Here is a 21,853-nt window from a genome sequence, read left to right on the forward strand (position 1 = left end):
GTAATTGCTCTAAGCTTGGCACGAAGATGTTGTGAATTAAAGAGACCGGAATATTTGTCTAAAATGACGTCTATCTTTTTGTGGTGGAAGTAGATCATTAAAAGTTTTAGCGTTTGCTTTTGATTATCTTTAAGCGCATTCGGAGGTGTTCTCGTCTGCACGATCTATCATTGCTTACGCCGTAAAACTGAGTGATAGGGTGTGAGATTGTGATTAAAATTTCCGGGCTATCAGAGCGAGATGTTTATGGATGCGATTAATCCGATTGCGGCGAGACGTCTAACCGTGTAACGTCTCACGACGTCTGTTGTTGAAGCCATTTACGGAAGGAAATCCAGTCTTGGTAGTTCTGGTTTGAATTAATTATAACTCGGGAAAATAGAGCTTTTGTCGAGTTTTATTGCGAGAGGAAGATTCTGACACGTGATGGATGTTTGAAAGGGTAAAGCAATCTCTTTACAGCACAAATCAGTGGATTGATGGATTTTTGCGTTTTGAGTTCAAAAGGAAGTTGACAGGCGTCGAAATGAGACAGATCGATGGTGTTTTATCCACAGGTTGTCGGAAGCCTCCGTCTTGGCCCAAACAATAAGCAATATAATTAAAATGTGCCTTTAATAAACCGACAATGGCCCAGATTAGCGCTCATGATATGAGCAAAGTGCTTGTAAAATTCCCATTTGCATAATTAATCCTTTTCCTTATTGCATCACGTTCTTGAGCTGGCGAACCCCGAATTTGATTCTCCTAAATACATCTCCGTGCAGTCGGGACAGAATTAATTCATTGTTTTCGCTCCTTTGCAATGAATTATTTATTTTGTTTATTTTTATTGTTTTGCTTCTTTTATTGCCGCCTCGGAATGCATTAAACACCTCGTTATCTTAACACCCAAGTGGAATAAATTCTCAAACAAAGCATCCTCAGCTAGATTAAACCATACTGATTTAGCCTAGCGTCAAACTTGAAATTTTCCCTTCAAACTTACCTTGCGAACTCGAAACCGGCTTTACAAGTCCGCCAAGTTTGGAAGTTTATCTGTCTTCACCATCACGTAAATAGTGCGTAAGTCCCGACTCCGGTTTTGTGGAAATTAAAACAGGAACTCCATTCTGTGCCTCTTTATGAGATACAACCGCAATTCGTGCCCGACAGTTGTAACCGTAAAATTGCAATGCAAGACTCGCACGGACATAATTTACCGACGGTGTCCACCCAATCCGTTTTTGCGCAAAATTATGGCAAAATGTTATGTTCCACCGCAATAATTTTCACAAATGAAAAAACACGTGCCAGACGTTCCCGATTAGGGGGAGGATTTTCGGACGTATTGAAGGAAACGGAGGAGGTTCATGATTCATGTAATGGTATATGAGAGAAGCCGCATAATGCCCACCAGCTTAGGCCCACAATTAATTTAAGGCGATTTCAACCAGGAAGGGTTAAGGGCTTACTGAATGGCCTTTAAGTAGATGAAAATCTAAACATTTTGGGTACAAAATCGTTTTAAAATGTTTTAATGTGATGTACTAATTCCACAAATCCAGTTATTATCGGCTTTTTGGGCTCGCCGATAAATCAAAGCCGTGTGGTTTAAGCACCTGCATATGCAAATATTTAGCTAACTTTATTACTCCAGTAACAGATTTCATTTCGGAACGCAATCAGTTTCTTATTTCACTTTTCCGGCGTGGCATAGAGTTAGATCACGCGCGAAATAGGCTATTTATCAAAAGATTTAAAAAATTTAGTAAAGGTGAGTGCATTTTAAATTATGAAAGCGTCTATTTTCGTCTCAGTGTATCAGAAAATCAATTTCCGTCACAAACCGCTTATGACGTGTTTGGGAAAAAATGAAGACGCCTCCGTTTTGGTGAAATAATTCACTTCATGTTCTAATTACCGCAAACACACGATACGTGGTCCGAAAATAACCTCAGGGTCATTATCAGAGACATGTCACGTCAACACTAATATCGATTCGATAGAATCTCAGGTAATGTAAGCTGGCAGCCCTAACATGGTTAACCTATCAAGTGCAATGGGTTCTGTATACTCGCTTGAGGCTGGGCTCGAATCGCAATTCCGAAACAACGCACGAGCAAACCATGTTGTCTCTTCTTAGGCTACGTTTAATCCATACAAACGGCCAGGAAGCCATCTGGAAAATTGAAAATATTTTTTGCTTAATCGCTATCGTCACTAAAAATTTATGAGCTTGGGAAAGGAGCTGCTGGAATATGGAATTGAATGGGGGCTCATTTATACTCTTATCTGATGGCGGTATATCAGGAGTAATAATATTCCAATAAAGGCACTGATTCCATTAGGGGGTTTATTATGCGGCATAACCGAAGGGTTATAGCACAGTGATGATATTCGTTTGCCACGTCGGCAAATTTATGTGCTTTGGGTACAAATTAATTTACAGCAAAACTGGTGAAATCAAATTGAAGAAATTCTGTTTTTTTTTAACTTTTTAGTGGATCGGGTTTACATGCAGTCTCAATAGAAGAAGCTTTCCTTTGAGAGCATAAATTCCGAAAACTGCAGTTAAGCAGCTTTACTACTATTATGTGTTATAAAGAAGGAGCTTTTTAAGTGACAATAAGTCTGAAGAACAAGACTTGAGAAAATTGAAATTTCGTGAATAAAAATTTAAAATCTTACTGTATTAAAAAGAAGAAACCTGTTATGCGACATAGAAATGAAAGGTCAAAGCTTTTAGTCTTTGCTAAAATTTTAATTGATCATTAAAGTAAAGAAGTTTTTTGAACTTAGGACTTTAAGTGTTTCGAATGTAATTCAACTACTTTTGGAAATTAGGTGTGTTAGAGTTGGAGACAAATTGCAAGTGAAAACTGACGTTGAATCCTCAATTTCTATGTTGTGGGAGATGGATTTCGACTTTTTAATCGTAATTTCCTCTTTGATAACTATGTAATGAAAAAGACTTTGACGCGCTTTCAAAAGCGCTAATTATCCTTTGGAGTGTTGGCCTTGAAGAAAAAATTAAAGCGAATTGTTTAATTAAATCTTTGCGATGGCATGGTTGACAGGTGGCGACTAATTGTCGTTGCACTGCTTTTAGAAATTGTTTGTGGGTTTAATTTTAGCAAACGGGGTTTCGCCAAGCTCGCGTGGGGCATACATCACGTGAACGGCTTAATTAAACACAAAATTTATTTCCACTTTAATAAAGTTGGAAATACAACTTTATTTAAAGAACAAATTACTGGGATTTTGTGACAGGGAGTCTTGCGCTTGATACGTTTATACCAACATAAATATTGAAAGTGTTTTCGGGATGCCACTGCATACATATGAGGGTAAACAAACGACCCTATAAATAATTTAGTCGATCAGAGGGAGCCGGCAAAAGTGAGTGTCCCATAAAATGTGAATTTTCAATTTTTAACCCGAGTGATTGAATTTGCGGCTTACGTCTTTGTGTTGCTTTTTGCTGCGAAAAATGTAAAGCCGATACCTGAGACAAAATGTACGTAAATTTACAACCGAAATTCCGAGTCGGCACCCGCCCGTAAATTTTTTCGGGAATATAAAGAACTGTTCATATTTGGTTATTCCAATGGGAAAACTTTGTTCAAATGAAATTTAATTTAAAATGAAATGAATTGGGCGCTTTTGTCGAAAACACAACAATTTCTATTAAACCCCTTTGTTATCTAATATTGGATTTTGTAATTTTCTAGTCTGGCATTATAATAATAATTCGGATGAAATTTCGACTATGGTATTATGAGTTAGTAAAAGGCTCAGAGGAGGGCAGAAAATTAGCGACAATTTTATTTGTGCGAGTTGGATGCAATTAAACAGAAATGAACAAGCTTCGCTGTGTAGGAAAATGCTTCCAAAATAAGCCAGGGAATGAAAAATATTGCCCCGAGATAAAGCGAGTGCGAATTGACCATTGTGGTTTATAATTAACAAAGAGAAATAAACTTCTAAATCTAATCAACTAATGGAATCTTTCAGTTTCGAACTAGAAAACGGGAAAAAGGGAAATAATTGATTGGTTATAAAAAACACCATCACTTGTTTTATTTAGCTAGACTGACTTAAAATGGGTAAACACTTTCAAAATATCGAACTAGGGCTGTCATATTGCTAATACAGCTATAACGAGGGTCGTTTTAGGCCCAAGTTCATTAATATTTGTACTTATTGCTTTACATTGGATCCTAGATCTGAACGAGTTTAGCGTTGTTCAAGACCATGAGCGCCATCAAAAGTTATTTATTCAGTTAGCTTTTCATTTCTCTGACATATCCCAAACACAAAGGATATATTAATGACAGATTTTATGGAATGTGGACTTTAAAAAGACGGAATGTTCGCTTTACGTTTCAGACAAAAATTTTCTGCTCACTTTATTACATTTCACTTTGATGTTTGCTATTGTTGAGTCAAAATCTGTCAGAAATGAGCAACATTTTGGATTATGCTTTATGATAATTAAAATTTCGTCTTCCAGTTCGAGCAATTAATTTTATTAAAATTGGCATAAAAATCGCGTTTTTGCTCGTTTTGTGAGGAATTCACAAATGTATAACTAAATATTATATTAGGGCAGGTTTCTGTTAACAATGGGGATATTCCGCTCAACCGTGATTTTGATATCTTGGCAGTGATCTGAAATATGAATATAATTCCAGTTCTGGGACAGGCCTAAATTTCGCATATTGTTTTGAAGTGATTAATATTCAGGAATAATGCCAGAAATGACCCTTGCACAATGACTCAACAGCTATTGTTATTTCTGCGTACAATAAGATCAATGAAATGTATTCACAAATGCATAAGTAATGTTCGTGTAACGGGCAAAAATCCAGTTTTAGATCGTGCATAAGTAAAAGCTACACCATCCTGTATCAGGAGCTAATCCAGAACCGTATCATCTCCAATCCGATTCTTACAATAAATTATCCACGGCTTAGTCGGGACTAAATTACTTAAATCCTATTTCAAAAACCGCACATCATCGCCAACGTTCCCTCTTTTATTCGATTATATAAATTTGTTCGTTTCCAATTTCCCACCGAAATTGGATTTTAAATTCCAAAAAGAAACTAGATCGGTGTATGACGTTATATTTATTTCCTGCCTTGGGATGTGTATACATAAATCTTATGAGAGGCCCACTGGAACGTGCATTACCCTCTGACACATATTATGGAATAAATTCCACCACCCTTTGACAAGTTTATTGGTGTTCGGGGGAAACACCCGTTACTCTTCTTTAGTGTTCTATTTGTTTGAGGGTGGGCCGAATCGAGCCTTTGTTACGCACAATTGTTGCTGCCAAGTGCAGGATCCTCCAGAAAATTACAAACTTTATTTATTCAATACGATGAGGAAACGTTGTTATAACAAAATAAATCGGCTCATTTCAAATGAATCGAAATTGATTTTAGCGGACTGGAGCGCGTGAAACGAACAAAACTCGTCAGAAGACAAAGCTGTAAACATTTATAGAAGATGTGTCTGAAAAAATCAGAGCGGCAGGAAACCTCAGATTACTGACATTTGTTGCCTAATTTCAGGGCTTTGTTTTGAATGGGGAAGCACTAATTAAACTACCAGAATTAATTTTATCACGGCTTCGTTCTAATTTCATTTTTATTCATTCGAGGTGAGAGCCTGTTTCTTTGAGTCGCATCTGAAAGGGTCAAATTCTGATTGTGCCTCTCCACCCTTTGACGTCAATTTTGGAGTCATTAGCAAGATCGATACTAAAAGCAAGAAGAGTTTTTGTCCATGCTTCTTAGACTTCCGCGGAGAACTCATAATTAATTAAGTCGATGATAAATGAATTTTTCCTAGTTTTTCATTAAGTGTCTGCAAGTTATTAAAAATTGATTGATGAGTGAGCATATCGCAAAATTGAATTTCTTTATTTCAAAAGCGAAACACCGCGAATGTAATTTAAGACGCACCTGGATTTTATAGAGTGAAAAAGCCTTTGATGGGATTATCAGAAGACTGAAATTTCATGAATAAAATAACGCAACCACATTTCTTAACATATTTTTTTTCAAGACCTCACATAATGTGATTTCCCAAAACTCGGTGTGCTCTCAGTCTGAAGCATTATAAAATATGAGACTGGCTTAAAACTCATCTCGCCGAAAACTCGATCTGTTAGATAGTTTAAGCTTCTTGGAGCTTTTAAGCTTATTAATGAGTTTATGCGATTGTAACCGCAACCGCGGCATGCAAGTAGCTAGCTATTGATTTGTGAAGGAAATGAGCTTCAACGTGATATTTATCAAAAAACTTTTCCACATTTATGGAAGAAAAGTTCGGCGATATTTTAAAATTGACAAACTTCGTCGGAAGTTTGGTTAAAATCTTTTACTGTAATTGATTTAACTAATTTTGAAGAAACTTTTACGGGATTGGGCCGAGATTACGTTCATTATATTTTTGTGGAGGAAATTAACAGCGATATGAAATTTTTCCGGTGTTATCGCGTCCGTTCCGGTCCTAAGAGAGTCGTCCAGTTCAAAGTTCCGATATTGCTTTTAGATTCCTGCACATTCCCAAAGACCGCTTGTTATAAATGGCATTTAAATGGCTTCGAGAGTTTGCTCTTAAAAACGACTGTAACCAGCTCTCGATCAACGTCACTGTGACGTTTATTGTTCTTTTATATGCACGGCATCAAAGGCCCTATTGTTGGACAAAAGTCCCGTTAAAGATCTTGGAACTTTTAAACATCGATTAAATGAGATTGGCGCCATCAAATCCACAACTTTGCCATAAATATTTAATAGCGGAGCAGTCTTGAAAGCTCTTTAACTTCGACAATCCGGGCCCTCACGAAAATGAATTATTACAATCGTTCAGTGCGGTTTCTGCAATATTAATTATGGTTGGAGTTATTGCATTAATGACAGTTGTAGTTGAGAGCAGCTGGTTGAAATGCGCATTGTTTAGCGTCTTCCACTTCACCCTCTCGCTGTATTAATGTGCTTGTAGTTAGGCGAAGGCACACGCTTATTTACAATCAAAATTACTATTGATTCGATACTGTAAGGTCACTGCTAATTCTACTCACTGTTGTACTTGAACCGTATAGATTTTTGTGTGGTTTCACCTGATTGAATGAAAATTATTTTCAGAGCTCGAGAAAAGAGGATAGATTAAATTTTCGACTGCAAGTAATCACATTCGACATTATTTATTTTTGTCTGCCATCAAGCTCCATTCAAATCGCATTACGGAAGACAAAAGAATCTGGTTTTGCTTCTTACTATTTAATGAGACTTGCAAATACTGATTCTGTTGAATCAATTGATTTTAACGAGGACAATCGAAATATCGAGACAATGGGGATAAAAACTAAAACTAGGACTCTAAATACTAATTTAATTAAATGTTTGCACTGAAAAACTTTCTCGATCAGGTTTGCTCCACATTCGAGCTTTAAGAAACGTGTGAATAATTTTTTGCCCCCTCAACTGTCGAACAATCCGTTTAACGTCTGGTAGTAAAAGCTCCCAAGAGTTTTTGCTTGAAAATACAATTCACTCGTGTTCACAGACCCGTTTTTACCAATCTCTAAAGGTTGCCTTTATTTATGCACAAATTGAGTATTTTTGATTACTGGCTCTTAAATAATTTACGAGAATGAACGGTGGAAGGCTTGCAAAATTCAAGCCGTCAGAAGAACCGCATCACGGCTTGAATTTTTAAAAGTTGTTGAAAAAATTACAAGAGCAGTTGTGTTCGCAAACTGGGGGATAAATAATCGGATAAATCGGGCGATGGCCGGTGTTCCTTGTTCCGAGCAACTTTCGGGTGTGTTGATTGGGTAATATGCAAACTAATTTCAATTAATTGTGTAAAACTCCGACAGAGCCGTTCCAACTGGGTTAAAATTCAGCAAACGAGCAAGTAATTTTTGAGCGTTATCTCGGACGAATGTAATTTAGCAATAAAGTTATGGCACTTTATTTGCATTATATTATAATAATAATCGAAATTTCGTCGCAGACTGTGTCGGGTAATTTATTTACAAAGTTCTCCTGCTGGGAGTATTTCCACCAACTCCTAATAAATGAAGCCTTTGTGCTCATTATTTTCCTTATTTAAATGTAAATTGCCTCTGGCAAAAATCCGAAAAATGGCTGATTTTTTTAACACTCGTATTTTCGTTCCAGATCGACAGAATGTTGTAGTCATGAAGTCGGCTCTGTTGTATCCTTATTACGACAGTTACGTCGGAAGGGGCTATTGCCGGATATTGAGCCCACGTCACGCCGCTGTCACAGCGGCAATATACACATTAGTAAGTATTTACCATACGACCAGCAAACCAAAACTCTCGTTGCCAATCGGATTACTGTGTATCTCTGAGAGTGGAGTTAATTGTTTTTACCAAGGCTCCGCAATGTGTATTTGGAAGTGAAGTCCGCGAGACTTCACATTCTAATGTACATAAACATTGACGTTGCCATATCGGCTATGTTTACATGTTGGTATGTTACTGCATAGTGAGCTGAAGCGGTAAGAGTGTTCGTGGATTTCCGGATATGCGATGCACTAAGTAACAATCCGACAACGCTGCATTACCAATATTGCCAGTGAACATCCAGTGAAGGATAATGGCGGCCGTTTGTTTACAATAGTGAAGTAGGCGAATTTGAGCGTAATTTGTGGTGAAAGTGAGTTTATAGTGACTAAAAAATATATACTGATTGTAACAGAACAATGCCACGGCAGTGTTTCGTTTGTAAAATAGTTAGTAACACGAGTTTGAATTTATCATTCCACAGGTGAGTACTTGTAGGTCAGTGGTGTAGGTATTTGTTTTATAAAGGGCTATTCAATTTGACAAATTAGTCGTTCTATACAAAATTTGTCTAAAAGCTACAGTTTAACATGTATGGTCCGTTTCAAACCTTTAGCAACAAATATCAATTTTCAGAATTAATTTTCTCTTTGAAATGGTGGGTTTTCTTGTCTCAAAGAAAATGTTTTCCTACAACTCTTTTTGAACAACTGAATAATAAATCATGTAAATATTAAAACATATCTTTAAAACAAAGTTAACGGGTTTGCTTTTCTTACAAACATATATTAATGTATGCGTTTTTTGCAAAGTTTACGAGCTGCTGCATCTTAGTAAGAATAATTTTTTTTTTAGTTTTTTAATGATTAGTAATGCCACTAATATCCATTCTCAAAATTTTTAAACAAAAATATTTAGTTACTGTTACTGAAATAACAATGTACAAAAAAATTTATTTATAGGATACCAGTTGACCCAAGTATTAGAAGAATCTGGTTCTCGAGTGTTGGTTTACCTTTTAATGCTGAGGAAACTGCTCCTAAACACGCGTTAATTTGCGCAAATCATTTTCTAGAGACAGATTTTGAGTATCTGGGCGTCACTAAAAAGAAAGTATTGAAAAAGGGAGCAATTCCAATTGATACCACTGACAAAGATTTAAGTAGTTCTGATTCGACAAGCGTAGAAACGTCAGTAACATCTCCTAAATCACATAAAAGAAGTTACGATGAAGCTGGTCTTTCAACTCTCAAGTCATCTAGCAGCAGCACCCTGACCGCAAGTGAAGCTGAGGACGAACTCCGTAAAGAATCTAATCTCCTTCAACATAAGAATTCAAGTGAATCTTTGGGGGTACGGTCTCTTCCTTCCTCTGGAACATTAACAGCTTCTGAGACTAAACGATTAGTTAGTCAGGAGGTACATAAAGACTCTGATCTTTCTCAACAAAAGGATTCAAGTGAATCCTTGGGGGTACGGTCTCTTCCTTCCTCTTCAACTTTAACAGCTTCTGAGACTGAAAGATTACTTACTAAGCAAGTACGTGTCGTTACGACAAGTGAAACCAAAAAAAGAAGAAGATTTAGTGTGGGATTTCTGAGTAGCTCAGATTTTTCAACACCAAGAAAAGCAAAACGACATTTTCGAATAATGAAAAGTAAATTGCAATGTCAAAATAAAAAAGTTAAAGTGTTGCAACAGTCTGTGCGAAGATTACGGTTACGAGTAAATTCCTTAAAATCGCTTGTAGATGTTTTAAAGGAAAAACGCTTGATTACTGAAAACGCTGAATCTACTATTATGTCATCGTTGCCTTCAACTGCTGCGGATATTTTTAGACGAATGTTGAAAGGGCCTACAAAACAGAAATATACACCAGCGTTAAGATCCTTTGCTCTTACGCTTAGCTTTTATTCACCGAAAGCATACAACTTTGTTCGACAGACTTTTAATCGATCTTTACCGCATCTTAACACTATCTCAAAGTGGTATCAGTCAGTGGATGGATCCCCAGGGTGGACAAAAGAAGCGTTAAATGCTTTAAAAATAAAAACGAAAGATGTCGAATGTAAGAACAATAAAATAGTCTGTAACCTTGTGCTCGACGAAATGTCGATCAGAAAACAAATAGAATGGACTGGAAAAAAATTTACGGGATATGTTGATATTGGTACAAATATTAGTGCTGATACACTTCCAGAAGCAAAAGAAGTTCTGGTTTTTATGCTTGTAAACGTAAATGGGACATGGAAAATACCCATTGGATATTTTCTTCTAAATGGTTTATGTGCCAGTGAAAAAGCTTCGCTTGTCAAGTCATGTCTTCAGTTTGTACATGAAAGTGGCGTTACTGTATTATCAGTTACGTTTGATGGAGCCCCAGCGAATTTTCAGATGGTTCAAATTTTGGGAGCAGATTTTGCGGAATTCAATTCACTTAAAACGTCGTTTCAACATCCTATCACAGATGATTTAATTTTCATATTTCCAGATGCTTGTCATATGCTGAAGCTTGTAAGAAATTGTTTGGCAACATATTCATTAATTACTGATGGCGATGGTGGTAAAATTGAATGGAAATTTCTGGAAAAACTTGTTGAGTTACAGTGTGAAGAAGGTTTACATGCCGGGACAAAAATAAGAACTCGTCACATTAAATTCGCAAAAGAAAAAATGAAAGTGAGACTTGCTGCCCAAACCTTGAGCAAGAGTGTGTCTGATGCTTTATTATTTTTAAAAGAAAGCGGGAAAACTGATTTTATAGGTGCAGCTGCAACAGCGAAGTTTATTAAAATTTTTAATGATTTATTTGATATGTTTAACTCAAAAAATAGACTAGCTAAATATTTTTATAAAAAGCCGCTTTCACCTGTTACCAAAAACGAGTTTTTTAGGTATTTAATTGAGATTAAGGAATATATAAAGCAGTTAAAAATAAATAACAGAGCAATTTTTGCCCTTACATGTTTTTTAACGCTTAATTTTATTTCTCATATAACTTCATATATTGAGTTTTTACCGCATAAAAACTTATGGTCCATATATTCGCATATAATATAATTATTTATATTTTATATTTTGTGCAGTTCTTCTTGCGCAAGCGTAAATGTTTTTATCCACAATCACATTGTAACTGGAGTTTTATCCACACTTATGAAGCATAGAAACTGACCTATTATCCACTAGTGGAATAAAGTAACTTCATTCCACTTTTGCCACTAGTAATTATGACTACCAGACAAAGCTGCAAAGTTTCATTTTACGAATACAAACATTTTTAATATAACTTTGATTAACTCAAAATTAATTAATTTTGTTAATGTGGTGATTGTGGATAAAACGTTGTATTGCATTGTGTTTTAGTCGCATTTTATCCACTTAAGAATATTAAACACTCGGGCTGACGCTCTCAAATATTCTTGCGTGGATAAAATGTTTTCTACAACACTTTTCTTTTTGCCTTTGCCTACTCTTGTTTTGATAAAAATATACTTACGGATAAGCATCGACGTTTAACGATGGAACATTTAAATCAATTAGTTTTACTTTATTGTAATCGTGAAAATTTATTCTGTTGTTCCCTGTTCTAAATTATTATTATTCTATATTCTAAGTTATTTATTATTTTATTAACATTATTAGCGCATAAAAATCCCATTCTCCTGTCACTTAAACTTCACTGGTTCTTAAGATCATGGAAAACCTATTCTACGATCAAATGATAAATTTCCTAGATCCTCAGCTTATTATTCCGAGTCAACTGCACGGATTTGTGTCTTTTAAGTCAATTGTTTCTAACTTACTATCGATTTTGGGATTTTACAATTTTTTGTTTATTTGCTGGGATACTCGTAATTGCTCGTTTAAAATAACACTCTGTATGTATGGATTATACATGTCTTTTTTACAAGAATAAAATAATTACAGTTTTATGTTTGTTTTCTTTTAACTTCATAAAATTTTTCCCACTAAAATACTCTATGAAGTATGAACCCCTTTTGGCAATTAAATATGCTACGCCACTGCCTTTTGCACCTGCGATGGAGGAAAACATTGTCCCCTCTTGGTCCCGCATTCCCCTCTCCCGGCGTTAATCGGCTTCACAACACGCTACAGTGAAAGTGCTGCGATGCTGTCTCCTCTTTATCTTACCTCCATGGTTTTTACATAATCACACCACCACTAGAACTAGGCGGTGCTAGAGTCTAGTGTTTATGAGCCAGGGGTGCTAATAAGCACTTAAAATGTAAATAGTGGCTTGATGGAATATAACGCAGCGGATGCAGAGGTGTTTCTAGGTCAAAATCACCGATATTTTGCACACAAAAATTGGATCTACCCACCATCGCATTACGTTTTTTTAAGTTGCGAAAGCAGATCGGATATAAAACGGGCCAGGAATGTTAAATACTCGAACCCCGAATTAATTATAATGCCAGAATTTGCTGATACCGAATTGTGATAACTTTTATGTTCCATAAAACCCAGATTGGATTTGCCAAGATTAATTTCTGCGACTCATGATGCATAAAATTTGCATTAGTTCGGCGAATGCATTGTTTCCTCTTTTTCCATATTCGTTTGCCCGCTTTAATTACATATTCGACTCGTCAAATTGACAGCAATTTAATAAATGAATGAATAAATAATGAACAAAAATCCGTATTGCCAGGGCTTGTTTTATTCCATTCCGCGTCAAAATCGGAGTCAGATGAGTTTTTAATACACACGAAAATAGGGTGTGTGTGACGCGAAGGTTATATGTAAACACAAAAGTTTTTTACGAAACTCATATAAAACTCATCTCTTTTATATTGCAGAACATTTCCATCCTCGTGGTCTTATTGTACAGTTGGAGGATAAGTGTAAATATTAAGAAGTATTCGAGTCTGGAAGACGTGTATTATGGTAAGTTTTTAAAGATATTCTGATGCATGTGCGCTCGGAGCAAAGCTTTACGTTGCATAAAAATTGTGCATTATGTTACTTAACTGTTGCAAGATATTGCAGCGGAAACAAGGTTGCGGTCTCTCGCCGTCTGTTTTTATAGCCGGGTTCGTAAATCTTGAATGAAAGAGAAGATACAAGCGTTTCTCGATCCAAATTTTAACAGTTTTTTCAAATTTCAAGCGACTGATGCTCTTTGAGAATTTTACAGTGAATAAAGTGCTACTGTGACTAAGCTTTTCCGATAAAGTAAACCTGACGAATGTGAAGCTTACGGAGCTAAATTTTTCACTTAAAATATTGCACGAGTTCAGTCGCTTCATTTGTCATCAGTGGTGAGAAATGCTGGGTTGAAATGTCCGTCATATCTCCTTGCTCATTTCCCAACTGGACGACAGTCCCGCCGATGAAACAACTTTTATTTCCTTTGTTCATTTCTTTTTCCGTCAAATTTGATATCGATAATCCCCGACTGTGTATCTTCTCCCCTACACGTGATGAGGCATTAAACGATCGATAAACACACACTAACATAAAAGGCTACTTTTTGCGTATAAATCGAACCATTTCGGAGCGACGCTAACACAATAAACCTCCCTTTTTATGGAAAATTTGTCAAGAATCAACCCCCAAAAATCGCATCGGAGATTAATCTATCTCGAGCCTGTGATCAAATATTTGTCTTCATCGGACTGGCTGTCTTGTCCAAACTTTGTTGAAAATAATACTCCAAAGCACAAACTTTGATATTCCCGATACTGTAAAGTCCGTGTCACCCTTTCCCCGACAACGATTTTCCTTCCAAACAATTCTTGTTTACGTCATGAAATTTTATCGACGTTTTTTGTCTCTGTTCCAGGTGTCCAAATCGCTTACTTAGCCATCATAGGGACGCAGCTGTTTATGATTTTTTTAAGTATAGTCCTCCTCATCGGTATATACAAGGTAAGGCCTTTTCCGGACGAAATTGATGGATTTATTAGTGGAACCGACATTAATCTGAAGCACGGGCGCCTTTCAAGTAGCAGGGGAAATTATTCGGTAGAAATTGGATTATCTGTTTCAGCGGAGTCGTGAAAAATAAGATCGCTCATAAAAGTCTCCAGGCCTATACGAACACTCCTTTAATTTATGAATCGTGAAGGGAGAAATTAATCGCGACAAGACGAAAATGCGATAAGGCGTTAAATCTCGTCGTAAGCAAAAATTCAGTTACAGCTACGCAACATTTTCCGCGACCTAGAAACACTAATTGGCGATTTTTTGCCACATTCGGGCCATACAATGAAAATAGATAACATTATTCACCAATACAACACGAACAATGCAGTTTTAACCTCGAATGGGAAAATGGAAACGAATGCATTTGCATGCCTCTTTTTTCACAAAACGCATTATTTTATATAAAATGTCTGTTGCACATTGCGACGGTTTGAGCAATGCTCTGAAAACACACTTGAAAAGTGGAAGAGAAAATTTTGCCGAGCAACAGTTTCAATTAAAATCATGCGGGTTTTTATATTTTTTCCTCGCGGTTAAATTAAATTTACGAAATGAAAATGTCCCAGAACCCGAAACTAAAACAGAATATTTTGTTTTTCGTCGAAAGTTTGGTAACGATTTTCATAGTGGGTGCAGCATTATAGTTTGAAGGTTTTTGTTTGCAAATAGGATTTCCAGAGTGAATTTCGCTATCTCGGGAGAGCTCCGCAATAGGTAATTGATAAATTCGTCAGTCCCAACTTGAACAAAGCTTCCAATCCGAGAACTTAGGAGGGAATAAATATCAGATTACCCATATGAGCGTGATAAAGCGCTTCCCGTATCGAGATCCTCTCGAATCCTTTTAAAAACGTAAGCATCCCAATCGTTTTTTCCTCAGGTTTTGCCGAAACTGCTAAAATACCCTCCAAAGGATCAAAGAAATTATATTTACTCACGCTGAAACAGGCAGATGCTTCTTCACATAAAAACACACCGGACTTGAAAAGCTAAACGCGGACACGGTAAATATAGCTATCAGGGGGAACTAATATGCTCCACATGCAAGTCTGATTTTGAGGAAGCTTCTGATTGAGGTGCTATTGAAAAATCCGAGGATCTCTTTCCACAAAACGTTTTTTGAATAGAAAACAGTCTATCGCAAGGCTTTGATTCCCGCTCCGTGAAAACACTCGCCAACGAATTTTACTCCAATTCGTTTTTTTACACAATTAGCTCAAAAGTCGTACGCTTGTCTGAAATTTTTTACCTGCAATTACTTTACAATTATTTAAATTAAAATTCTAAGTATTTACAAGTGTCCCAAAGGCTTTATAATTAATAACGGTAGCAATTAATGTTTTAATTAAATCTGAATGTTACAAGTGAAATGAGAAATATTTGGAATTTTTAAACCGTCTTGCCCTCGTATTTTAATAACACTTGTCTAAGATTTTAATTAAGTTTCTTGCGTTTTAATTATTTGTCCCTACGAAAATATGTAAGCGAATGCCGTAAAGCGTGTGTGATTTTCCCCGTCCTTTTCTCATTCATGAATAAATTGAATTTTTGTTTCAAATCTAATCAAGAGCTAAAAGCTTTTTATTCAACTAAAATAACATTTGGAACTCATTCAGGATCCATTATAGGCGGTAATTATTTTAATGAAAAAGTTTGTATTAATAAAATTAACTTACATGAATTTTAAATAGACCGAAATTTAATTATCAGGACTGGTCCAAAGCTATTAATTATTCTTATGAGCCAATAACGAATGTTTTAATCAGTCCAATTTCATAATGCAAATAAACTAACAAATGAAATAAACAGTTGCATATATTTGTGCCTTTCAGGTGGAGCTTTAAACTTAACTAACTTGGAGTTGGTTTAATGCAATAAGCCCGGGGCTTGATTTACTCGACCCTTATGTAAAAACAATGATCTCTGATAAGCACACAATGCTGAATAGCTCCACTGCATGCAACCACAAACAAGCAAGGAATTTGCGAATTAATGCACTACTTACCATAAATCATTACATCTTACAAGTTAATTCGTCAAGCGAAAGCTTGACAATCATCAAGAAAATGCTACTGATTTGCGTGAAGCACGCACTTGAACTTTGTAATGATACAGCGATCGTCTTTAGAAAAGTCTTCCTAAATACCCGATTCGTTAAAAGCACACCGGATGAATAGATCCGGTGGAAAAAAGTTGCCGACATTGTCGCTTGTAGTTTTGTTTCCGATTGTCAGGCTTTCTTCTCCAGGTCACGTTTCTTTCGTAACAAGGTGGAAAATTTGAGTGGACATTAGTTTGATGACAATTTGTTTGTTGGATGTAATTCGGCTCATAATTGGGAGACATTAACCAGCGTGATTAAATTATACAAACAGGGGTGGCGCATTTAACATGATTGTGTTTGTTCATGAGGCAGAGACTTGTTTGTTCTGGTGCCTTCCATGCATGCACACGTTGTGCGCTGTCCTTGTGGCTGGAGATATTATTAGGGAGGAGATACTGTACTAACATGATACTGCCGCTTTTATCGAATTACAAGAGACTCTATTTGATTAAAACGGTTCATTAGACTCGAACTTACGTTGGTCTAATAGGAGTAATTTAATCACTTGCTTGTTGCAAAATTATAACGATATTAATTATTCCTAGGCAAACATTTGTTCGAACAGAAACGACCGATCGAAAAAAACACCAATGTCACTTAATAACTTATGGTAATTGGATTTGCGGCGTTTGTCTTTTCTATTGTCGGATTCCAAATCGTATTAAATACGTGATTAGAAAGAGTAAATGTGTAATCGATGACATTCCCGCTGACATTTATTGGAAACGCTTTATCAGCCGTCCAAGTTCCAAACGTAGCATTATTTTATTCAGCTTTATTAATATGCACATGTGAATCCTTGTTGGAGCTCCTGCAAAGCTCGTATTATGTATCGATTAGCAGCGATAAAAGTATCAATTACTCCTCGTAAACGCACTTATTTTTCTACCGCGTCATAATTAGAGTCAATTACTTAAAGTGCCAATCAAACGTCGTCATAACTGGTGTAATAATGCGGCGTTCGACGCGAAAACAAGTCTAAAACTGGCGGCAATTTTGTAAACACATCGAGGCAATCTATCACAACGTCTTCATATGTGTTATCGATCCCGAAAGTTTGCAACAAATCATTCGATGAGGCCTCTATTTTTCTAAACGCCCGTGAATTGGCTGTCAGAGGCCGCGAAAACAAATGGGTTTCGTTTTCGAATAAATGGGCATTGCAGAAACATCAGATCGATTGTAACGAGTATGAAGAGTCGTTTATTTAAATGAGACTGTAAGGCCGGAATATTGAAATCGGATTCGGACCGTGTATGCTAATTCGATTTTGGCAAAATTGCAGACAGGCGAAAATTATTCGCTGAGTTATGCCAGGATAATTGGTTCATTAATTAAGGATTGAAACATGATTTTTGCTCCGTAATCTAATTGCGCATTTGTCCAAATAATTATATAAAAAAAATCAGTGCCTTTTTAAATTCCACATACGTCTAACAAACCGAATTAGACGCTTTGTTGCGAGCAACGCGCCCAAATTTCGATGAAACGAAAACAAACAACCATTAAAACTCTTGTTCGGGTTTAGAGAAACGCGAATTGAATTAAATTATTAATGTTCATTTAGAAGAGAGCGAAAGTCGTAGATGTGGCCTCAGGAAAGCTTAAACGAATTAACGGAAATTGGTGTTTTCGTCAGTTAGGGACTTCAATATCGGTTTTATTTTATGTTTTAGTAATGCATGACTAAAGTGCAAACATATTTCCAAAGCGAAACACTTTAGTTTAGATTTCTTTCAATATCGCATTGAGTGACCTTTTCCTTGTGTCTTCAGGGGTTTTACTTATGTTCGTTGACAAAAAACACGATCGGAATTTGAGAAAATAAGTCAAGGTCGTGCGTTACAAATGTAATTTATTACAGTTTTAGCGTTAATTGAATTAATATTATAACTTGTGTCCCGAAGCTTTCAAACTCTTGCGTATGAGCCATAAATCTCTGGTAAAATCTGTTTCTGTTATAATTTAGGGGCATATTTTTACAAAAGTTACGACATCGATATAACTAGAATACAAACCAAACAGCAAACAAAGTGAACAAATACAGGCCTTCGCAAGGGGACGGAATCAAATCTAGCAGTATAACAATGTTTGCTAAGCGTGCACGGAATAAGAAAGAACAAATAGGACACTGGCGTTTATCTATAAAATGAAACTGCGGAATTAGAAGAAAATACAGAGAGAAAAAAGTAATAACTGAAATAATCGGCCCCAATATAATTGGGTTCAGTTCGGCACTGTGGCAAGTAAAATGTAGCTTGAGGAAGCCAGGAATGTTAATAAACTTTTGCAAATAATGATAAGTGCGATTAACAAAAGGAATTCGTTGGGCGTTTTGGCTTTATTACAGCCAGCGGTTTTATGAGTTTAAAACCGCAAAGTTGGAATTTTAATTCGCTTTGAAACTGTTAAAACAGTATTGGTATTTGCAGTCAAAATAAATTTAAAAATCCGCTGAAAAAATTCGAAGTGAAAGTGGATTAGCCCGGCGCATCCACCAAATTTAATAAATTAGAAAATACATCCAAACTGTTTTAAGTGCTGGTAAGTTAGTTTTCCGTTAATACAACACAAAGTTTGTACTTTGTATTATCTTATTTTCCTCAAACTTCATTGCGAAATAAAGTCTTGGGCAAGTATTTACCACAGCGTGAAAGTTTGGATCTTTGATCGAAAGCTGCGGTTTGCATTAGAATTAATCAATTTTTAGATATGTTTACAACTGCATAAATGTGAAACTGAGGCTTCATATCCTATGTAATACCAAAACCGCAACTTTGTGTTGTTCTGTTTCTGTTCGGCTAAAGCCGGGGCTATTATGTTCAGAGATAACAATATGAAGCCTCTCCGTTTTACTAAATGTGTGTGGACACCGGCAATTACGCTAAAAATAATATTGATGTGCTGGATTTAGAAAGAAAATTAAACTTGTAAGGCGATTCGGTGTAAATATTTGATGTAGTAATCAACGGCGATTTGGCTCTTGCTCCTGGAAAAAATCTGTCAAAGTACCAACTCTGGCCAATTAAAATTCCGGCCTCATCGTGGCCGTGCGGGAAGCAAAATGCGGTTCTGCGAATTTGTATTCGTCGTGTTTGTCACATTTGAAATGTAAATGTACTCTCTTACCGTTTTTCCCCTGGACGAAAACACGTAATCAGCACGATAAAAATGCTGACAATGACTTTCGAGCCGAGGAAAATTCTCCGAATCTCACCTAATATAAGAAAAATTCGCCCCAAATTTAAACTAGCGTTCCGATGTAGGTGAGAATCATGAAATTCTTTCGCTAGTTTTATTTGTGCAGCTGCTACCTCACACGATTGACTTAACCCGACGTTTAGATCGAGCGATTTTGTCGAGAAAAATTCAAGTTTTTTACAGCGGAAGTGAGATTAGGTTAGTGACAACAAAATAAAAAGAAACGAACGAAAAAGCTTAGTACTGAAAGTTTCTTGGATAGATACCTAATTGAGTTTCCATCCACAAGACGCTCACACAACATACGAAAGGAAAGTTGGGTCTAACTAATTTTTCCTCATCTTCACGTTCACTTTGAATTTTGATTACGAGTTGAAAAGCATTCAGCTGGAATTACCAAGGCTAAACAAAATAAATTCTCACACAACAACAACTGTTACCGCGTTTATTTTTCCTTGGGGATCCCCTGGCTATATCCATATATCACCGGCTTCATAAAATTGTGAAAAATGGGTGCTCACGCGCGTATTGGTGATAACTGTAAAAAACGGCATTATGCCGTTCCGAGGATAATATCTTAATTAAAGAAAATTGTGGAAAAAATATTTAGCGTAAGCTCCAAATTGTTAATTTAACTTTATAATTCTATAGAGGGCTGCAGAAAACTTAGATTAAAGTCAAAACACCAAACCCAAGTATAATTACAGTGCCTGAAAAAAAATTCCTTACTTTGTGTTGTCGACACTGATTTATGATTTTTGTTTACCTGAACCACCATCTATCACAACCAAACCGAAATCAAAATGTTCAGGAACTCATTTTCGTAGTAAATCGTCCTGAAAACTTTCATCTCGAGAGACATTTTTAAAACACCCGGTCTCACACATCAATAAACGATGTTTTATTTGAAACATTTGGGAGAGAGGAGTCGGATTACATGCTACATTACCACCGTCAAAAAGGTCGAATATCGGCAAGTGACCCTTTTCCAAAGCTACACTTCTGTCAAAACAGAACTTGAAGGTGAGCAGACGGGCAAAGTTTATAATAACGTCTAAGTATTAATAAGGGGAAAAATACAAAGGAAGTTGTTTGGCTGGTAATGTGACCTGAAAGTTTTGTTGAAAGCGATCTGAGTCGGGAAGTTGCTTCAAAGGACGTTAATAGACTGTGGCTTTATTAACTACGGTCTTGCGAAAACATATTTGCCAAATATTGATTTAATTTAGTCAATTAATTTCGGTAAAATTTCTTTAAAAACTTTAGTACTTAATAATGTATAAATTATAACATAAAGTAAAGTTTCGTTCGCTGGATACGTCCGGTAATAAAACTTTTGACAGGTTAGATTAATATTTTTGTGCTACAAAGGATACTTTTACACTTTATTCTTTTGAAAAATTATGAGCAAAAATATAAATTGACGTTTTATGAGAGCGACCCAATTGTGTAAAGTTTTAATGCGTGATTAAACTTTACTGAACGAAATTTAAAAAATTACGCGATACCAGACTATAATTTAAATAAATTTTCTGCAATATAATTTCGGCCCGAATTATTAATTCCGGGCTCCGGACATTATTCATGTTTAAACTGGCCTCGAGCAGTTAAGTCTAGCTTCTCCGTTGTTTGGCCGGTTTATGTTTTTTGTGCCGTCCTAGACCGGAAAGTACTTTCTACCCACTTATGTTACTAGTTTTCTAACTGAATTTTTCGTTACTAATTTGTCTTAAAACCCCTCATGCTCTGCTTAATTACATTTCCAGATGTTGGTTTTTTGTGTAAACAACAGTTGTTCTAAATCGTTAGCGTTTTCTTCACCCGCCCCTTAATTCTTTGTCGATTAATTAATAGGCCCGCTGACGCAAACACGTTTTTATAAAAGTATTAATTATAGCGCAATTACCAGTTTCTCGAGACGCTAATTACAGTAAGCACAATCCGTGCTAGTATTTGATTTATATTTTCTTTAACTGGCTGATTAATTCCCTTTGGCAATTTTTTGTAAATTGTGGCGCGATTTTTCTTTGATCGATGGTGTAATTAGTAATTATACAACGAGTGAATAAATTTAATGCCGAGGGATTTGGCTCTTGGGTCATTCTCATCACGTAATTTCGTAATAGGATTTCAAGGAGTCATCAGGATTACGCCTGCACCAGGCACGGTTTATTGCTATCGAAGCAGTGACCGTCCTGCTCATCTTGATAATTCGGTTTGGGACGATAGGGCCGTTTTCAGGGAGAAAAATCTTAAAAAAAATTCATGGAAATCGTTTTAGA

General features: G+C 36.2%; 1 protein-coding gene across 2 annotated transcripts in view; it reads left to right on the forward strand.

Annotated features, from left to right (window-relative positions):
- The window catches only part of LOC103312822 (uncharacterized protein), a 43,065-nt gene that overhangs the window by 17,715 nt on the left and 3,497 nt on the right, over positions 1 to 21,853 (forward strand). The window contains exons 1-4 of one of the 2 annotated variants that reach the window (XM_064358782.1): positions 3,363 to 3,381; positions 8,187 to 8,314; positions 13,138 to 13,225; positions 14,124 to 14,209. In XM_064358782.1, coding sequence (XP_064214852.1) covers positions 8,207 to 8,314; positions 13,138 to 13,225; positions 14,124 to 14,209 — 282 coding nt within the window. In that variant the 5' untranslated portion in view covers positions 3,363 to 3,381; positions 8,187 to 8,206. Of the gene's footprint in view, positions 1 to 3,362; positions 3,382 to 8,186; positions 8,315 to 13,137; positions 13,226 to 14,123; positions 14,210 to 21,853 lie in introns of those variants that run through there. The other variant, XM_008194452.3, reaches the window with a different exon arrangement.

This window comes from Tribolium castaneum, chromosome 9, assembly GCF_031307605.1.
Source record: "Tribolium castaneum strain GA2 chromosome 9, icTriCast1.1, whole genome shotgun sequence".
In the NCBI taxonomy this organism is placed as follows: Eukaryota; Metazoa; Arthropoda; class Insecta; order Coleoptera; family Tenebrionidae; genus Tribolium; species Tribolium castaneum.